Genomic DNA, 6,783 nt, shown 5'->3' with positions numbered 1-6,783 from the left:
AGGACCAGGACCAGGTCCCAGTCTGATGACCTGTTAGCTAGGACCAGGACCAGGTCCCAGTCTGATGACCTGTTAGCTAGGTCCAGGACCAGGTCCCAGTCTGATGACCTGTTAGCTAGGACCAGGACCAGGTCCCAGGCTGATGACCTGTTAGCTAGGACCAGGACCAGGTCCCGGTCTGATGACCTGTTAGCTAGGACCAGGACCAGGTCCCAGTCTGATGACCTGTTAGCTAGGACCAGGACCAGGTCCCAGTCTGATGACCTGTTAGTTAGGATCAAGTCCCAGTCTGAAGACCTGTTAGCTAGGACCAGGACCAGGTCCCAGTCTGAAAACCTGTTAGCTAGGATCAGGTCCCAGTCTGATGACTTGTTAGCTAGGATCAGGTCCCAGTCTGAAGACTTGTTAGCTAGGATCAGGACCAGGTCCCAGTCTGATGTGGACTGTGTGGGCTTCAGGTCTTTAAAGAAGCAGCAGTCCACGCTGTCGTTCCTCATCTCTGTTCACGACAGTCGAATGTTTCGCAGCTTGTTGCTGCTGCTGAAGCTTCAGTGTTTGTGTCTCCTCACAGAGAGAGTGACAGCTCAGCTGATCGACTGATCATGAGTCAAGTTTTAAAGTAAAGAAATCAACGTTTCCATTAAAACCTCTTTGACTGCAGCTTTGAATCCATGCGACGGGGAGCATAAAGACTGAAGCGTTTTGGCAGCCTGAATGTTCTTTTGTTTTTCTTGACATCCGTCTCTAAACAAACATCCAGCCTTCGATGATTCGACAGAGATGACTGCTGGTCACACTTTCAGCAGTTCTGTTACCGAGGAACAAACAGCATTATTTACCCTGCAGAAATAAACCGTAAACGAGGTGTGGTTCTCACAGACTCAGATTAGCTGCTAATGTCGCTAACATGTAAACAAGTTGTGAGTGTTTGTTTAAAGTGGAGCTCAGACTTGTTGGACTTGTAGTCCAGTAAAGCTCACAGAGAGACAGATTATTAGTCTGATATCTACAAACACCACCCAGAGGTCAAAGGTCAGGGACACCTAGCAGATAGCAGCTCTATGGAGACTGACTCACTGCAGGAGACAGACTCTAGTGGACACTGGAGGAACTACATGTTTTGAACTGTAAACTTGTTTATTTCTGCTGTGAAGTTGGACATTTGAAATGTTTGATTGTGATCGTTTTTTCTCCCACATTTCCTGGACGGGACATTTTCACACGTCTTTTGTTCTCGTGTTCCAGCTCAGAGATGAACTAAAGGAAGGAGAACATTTGGGGTTGAGAGCTGTAACGGCTGAGCAGGCTGCTGGAGAGGAAGTGCTTGTCCGTTTGAATAACTCGTCAGTGTGAGCCTTTACAGATAAAAACAGACAAACATTTAATGTTCCTGTGTTTCTGTCAGCAGGGTCTGAGCGTGCTCAGAGGTCCTCATTAGATTCATGTCCAGAGCCTGAACCACTCAGCCGTCACCTCCTCTGTTTCATCTCTGTGCTTATTATCGCCAACTCCATCCTCTCTCACTCTTCCTGTTAGCCCCTCTGCCATCCATATCAGCTCCACAGTTCTCCATCTCTTCATCTAGTTTGGTTTATTAGTTTAGCTTTTCATTCTCCTCTCTGTTGAGCTGCTCGTTCTCTCCATGCGTTTAACTCCATCACATTCTTGGCAGAAAACAGACTCAGCTTTGAAGGCTTGTCTCCTGCTGTGTTAGTTTTCTAAGACCACACATCAAACAGATTTAACCTGTTTGTACTTGGAGTGTGTTTGATTTGTTTCCCTCAATCCAGCGCGGGGCGCTCCGACATGAAGCTGAAAAATCCCCCCTCGCTGTGCAGCGACCCCGTCACCTCAAGCAGTTTGACTGAACGAAGCTGAACCCTGGGAGAGCTCGTCTGCAGGAACAGCTGCTCCTTCAGATCCTGTTTTATTTGAGATATGAAAGTGGAAACAGCAGCGTCACAGTAACACAGACATCAGCGAGCAGGTGGACTACAACAACAATGGCCGACTCCTCACTTCTGAAACGTCCACTGTCATGACTCCCAGTCGACCTTCCTCTAAAAGTTCTTTCTGAGTAGTTCAGGGTTTGTCGGAGTAACAACCCCACCTTATCGTCGTCCGTTAGCCATGTTCATGAAGAGCAGCTGGTACCATTACATTTATTGTAGCGCTCACTGCTCCCCCTCTCTTTCATATTTAATCTAATGAATACGTTAAGGATAGACTAGTGAAGATCATTCACAGATACAGAACCTGATCACACGTCATGCCGGATCACATGTCATGCCGGATCACATGTCATGCCTGATCACACGTCATGCCTGATCACACGTCATGCCGGATCACACGTCATGCCGGATCACACGTCATGCCGGATCACACGTCATGCCTGATCACACGTCATGCCTGATCACACGTCATGCCTGATCACACGTCATGCCGGATCACACGTCATGCCTGATCACACGTCATGCCTGATCACATGTCATGCCTGATCACACGTCATGCCTGATCACACGTCATGCCTGATCACACGTCATGCCTGATCACATGTCATGCCTGATCACACGTCATGCCTTAGCTCAGTGTTTGCGTGTGCAGATGTTCCTAGACGAGAAGGGAATGTCTCTCCCCACTCTCTCTCCCTGATTTCTGCCTCTGTCCACTTTCCTCTCTATCATAAAGGCAAAATGCCAAAAATAAATCTTTAAAAAAAAAGTGACACTGACAAGCAACTCGACATCTTGAGCTGAAAAGTTGATCACATGTTTGACTTCAACACGCTCCCTAAAGAAGGCTAGAAACGCGTGTCGTGCAGAGTACAGCGTCCGGCGAGCCAACAAGGCTTTCACGGATGGTTTTTTGTCTCCGTGCGATCGAGCCCTGATTTTACAGTTAAAGTTAAAAAAGCCCTCGATGTTCGAAGCTTCTCCTCAGAAGTAGATTTTTCTGTTTGTTGCACTAAAGTGAAGAAGAGTGGTGCTCGTGTCGCAGCGTCCTGGACTGAACTAAACGCAGAGAGCAAATGAAGAGCCGGGACGAATGAGGCTTCGTACCTTGAACACATCTTACCTGGATAATCCAGTTACATTCCACCCAGCTCTCCAGCAGTTAGACTGAGCCCACTGAGATCAAACAGCTGATCAGTGTGTGAGCAGGATGAAGCCGTCGTTGTCCTCGTCCCTCTCTGTTCACACGTCTTCATGTTTTCACTGCGTGACAAAGTGATTCTGTTTGTGTGGATTAAAACGGATTTTCCTCTTGCTCATGTGGCCTCATGTTGTCAGCTCCTCCAAACGCCGCCGGCAACGCATAAACCATTAATGCTGTGTACCCGCACGCCAGCTATATTCATCATACATATTGTATGACAGCGCTGCATCCACGTATTCATTCCGGCTGTTTGTGTATTATAAATGAGGAGCAAGCGCTCAGCCTGACTTTAATCGTGGCGTGTCACTGCCGGGGTTTGTATGAAATCGAACCATTACTCACCAGCGCTGAATCTTTTCACCACATAATCCTTAAAGAAAGCAAGACAAGGACTTAAAGCAGGCCGAGGATTTAAGACCTAAAAAAGACCCACTGACAACATGAAGCACTCTGTAGACGCTCAGGACTCGTCCAATGTCAGCAGGTGGGACCCCCCCCCCCCCCCCCCCCCCCCCCCACCCGCTGGAGCACCCTCCCCTCAGACCTCCACACCCTCTTACCTTCTCTCTGTGTGGACCATGGAGAGCGTCCTCGAGTCCTTTAAAAGCTGCTTTATAAACTCAACCTATAATTATTATCATAAACGAACAGAACACAGCAAAGTCACGTCAACTTTATTTATATTATTTAAAACAGCCAAGGTGGACCAACGTCCTGTGCAGTAAGTTTCACAAAACACATCATAAAGAAACGTTAAAGCACATTTAAAAAGAAGTTCAAACTCTAAACAACCGTTGTAGTGACCACTGCTGCTGGGATAAAACAGTCAACAAAGGGTTAAAGTTAAACTTCTCTTTGATATCCAGAGTGAAGCTGAACTGTCCTCTTGTTCCGTCCTCGGAGCGACACGCTGCACTCATTAAAGCGTGGCAGCTCTTTGAGTCAGAAGAGCGAGCTGCTGGGACGCTCTGCTGCGGGCGACGGGGATCCCGTGTTCAGAATACAACACGGCTCATTACAGCGCTGTGTGTGAAGTGTCATGTAGCATATGTTAGAGAGAGGAAGGAGAAGTGATGCACGGGGGAGAAGCTGCTTACAGTTTGTTCCAGCTGTTACACAAACTCACTTATCACTTATTTATGTTCTATTCTCACTTTCTGCTGCTTTGCTGTCACTATACGTGAACATTAAAGGTCCCATATTACCCAGAATCCTCTGCTCCATGTGTCTCTAACATGTGTCTCCAGTCTGTCTCCAAACCCCCCAATGATGAGAAAAGTCCATCCTCTCCGTCTCCTGCCTGCTCCACTGTTCAGAAAATGTGTGCTCAAACAGGCCGTTTGGAGATGTTCCCTTCATGACATCACAAAGGGCAGTAGCCCCTCCCCCAGGTGGGTGACACTCCCACAGCTAGGTGTTTGTTCTGCCCTCTGAGTCTGCCTTCTCACCGTAAACAATAGGACATGGAGCCAGAAAGCAGCGCGTACACCCGAGCCCTTCCAGAGAGGGGGCGTGGTCAGACACAGCTCATTTACATATTTAAAGCTACAGACACAGAAACAGCCTGTTCTGAGCAGGGCTGAAATAGAGGGGTTTATAGACATGATCAAATACAGGATCAGAGTGGATTTACAACAACACACTTCACACACATTTACAGACATTAACACACTCTCATCTGTCTGTGTGTTTGTATGTAGATGGGCGGGACCATGTACAATACGGGGAAGCACGTGTCCCTGCGACCCGACAAAGCCCACCTGGTGAACATCTCGGGGGGGCCGCTGGCTTACAGCTACAGGCTGGAGGAGGTCCGCCTCCACTTTGGCAGCGAGGACGCGTCAGGATCAGAGCACCTCCTCAACGGGCAGGGCTTCCCAGGAGAGGTAAACACACACACACACACACACACACACACACACAGGTCCGTACAGGAGACAGAGCAGTAAAAACAAACAGGCTGATGACATAATTGGTGTCATTAAGAGGCTTATTATGATTAATGACCGCAGGATTATTCTGTTTCAGACTCACACACTCACAGTGAATCTCTCGATAACAGAGAACTCACCGATCTGAGTCTTTAACTCATCTTGTTTCCTTTGGAGCATCATTCAGTCAGTTATCATCATGCAAACATGTCTGCTTCTTACAATTAAGGTTTAAGTAGATCTTTTTCTTTACCATAAACATTAAAGGTCAGCTGTGTAGAGAGAGAGCTGCTCTCTTCCTGTGTGATCAATCAGCCAATCAGAGAGCTGCTCTCTTCCTGTGTGATCATGAAGGAAACCTGCTGTGTTGAAGCTTCTCTGACAACAATGCAGCAGCCAGTATGTCCTCCTTCTAACTTTAGATTCTGCTCCTGAATGCTCTGGATCTGATTGGACCAGAGAAGGTAGGCGGGGCTTTGAAGGCTGTTTTGGACGCCCCTGGGTTTGCCAGATATGAGAGCAGTTATCAGGTGAACAGGTGTTGCAGCGATGGAAGCGGGCAGTGGAACTGCTTCAGATAGAAGTGATTGTACCCGAGCTAAAAAGCCTCTGCATGTTTCTAATAAGCTCCAGCAGCAGAAAGCTGCTCAAACTAGGATCAATGTTGGAGATGAAACATGGAGAGAGGTTAGAACGCAGAAAGCTTTACAGACCCATGCAGAGCTGGCTAAACACTGAAGCTACAGTGTCCACCACATGCAGAGCTGGCTAAACACTGAAGCTACAGTGTCCACCACATGCAGAGCTGGCTAAACACTGAAGCTACAGTGTCCACCACATGCAGAGCTGGCTAAACACTGAAGCTACAGTGTCCACCACATGCAGAGCTGGCTAAACACTGAAGCTACAGTGTCCACCACATGCTGAGCTGGCTAAACACTGAAGCTACAGTGTCCACCACATGCAGAGCTGGCTAAACACTGAAGCTACAGTGTCCACCACATGCAGAGCTGGCTAAACACTGAAGCTACAGTGTCCACCACATGCAGAGCTGTGTGAGAGGAGGGGGGCAGCTCTCTGTGATGATTAGAGTTTAGACTGCAGAGTTACATATTCTATCCTTTATTCTCGTGCAGATCGAGGAAACAACTGAAAGCCTGCAGGTTTCTCTCCTCACAGTAACGGTGTCTCTCTTTCAGGTCCAGTTGATCCATTACAACCACGACCTGTACGCCAACTACACCGAGGCAGCGAAGAGTCCTCACGGCATCGCTGTGGTCTCCATCTTCATAAAGGTCAGCACGTCCTCCTCGAGTCACAGAAACATCATAAACTCAGAAACACAACAGGCTGCACTGTTCAGATACAACAACTGACACCGACAGTTATTCAGCTTTAATGCAGAAGAAGAAAGAGGCAGGTAATCTGATTCTTCAGGGGTCGATGTTTACTGCTAGCTAACGCACGCTAGCACAAGCTAACCGCCGGTGTTTGTAGACCACGGGTAAAAGACAACACAAGGTTCACAGCGGAGTGTGTGTGTGTGTGTGTGTGTGTGTGTGTGTGTGTGTGTGTGTTGTACTGTGTTTTCATCATAAATATTTAATCCCTCTCGACTCTACTTTTTTCTGCTTCTCAGCTCTCTGAAAACTCCAACTCCTTCCTCAACCGCATGCTGAACAGAGACACCATCACC

The 6,783-nt window shown here is 47.8% G+C and overlaps 1 protein-coding gene across 1 annotated transcript in view; it reads left to right on the top strand.

The window, feature by feature from the left end:
• The first annotated feature begins 4,493 nt into the window (after positions 1-4,493).
• ca10b (carbonic anhydrase Xb) overlaps positions 4,494-6,783 on the top strand; it is a 7,823-nt gene continuing 5,533 nt past the window's right edge. The window contains exons 1-3 of the mRNA XM_079366441.1: positions 4,494-5,042; positions 6,287-6,382; positions 6,727-6,783. The exon at positions 6,727-6,783 is cut by the window's right edge and continues 16 nt beyond it. Of these exons, the coding sequence (XP_079222567.1) occupies positions 4,857-5,042; positions 6,287-6,382; positions 6,727-6,783 (339 nt within the window). The 5' untranslated portion in view covers positions 4,494-4,856. The remainder of the gene's footprint in view (positions 5,043-6,286; positions 6,383-6,726) is intronic.

This window comes from Symphodus melops (assembly GCF_947650265.1).
Source record: "Symphodus melops genome assembly, chromosome: 17".
Lineage (NCBI taxonomy): Eukaryota > Metazoa > Chordata > Actinopteri > Labriformes > Labridae > Symphodus > Symphodus melops.
This window is presented reverse-complemented; position numbering and strand designations above follow the sequence as displayed.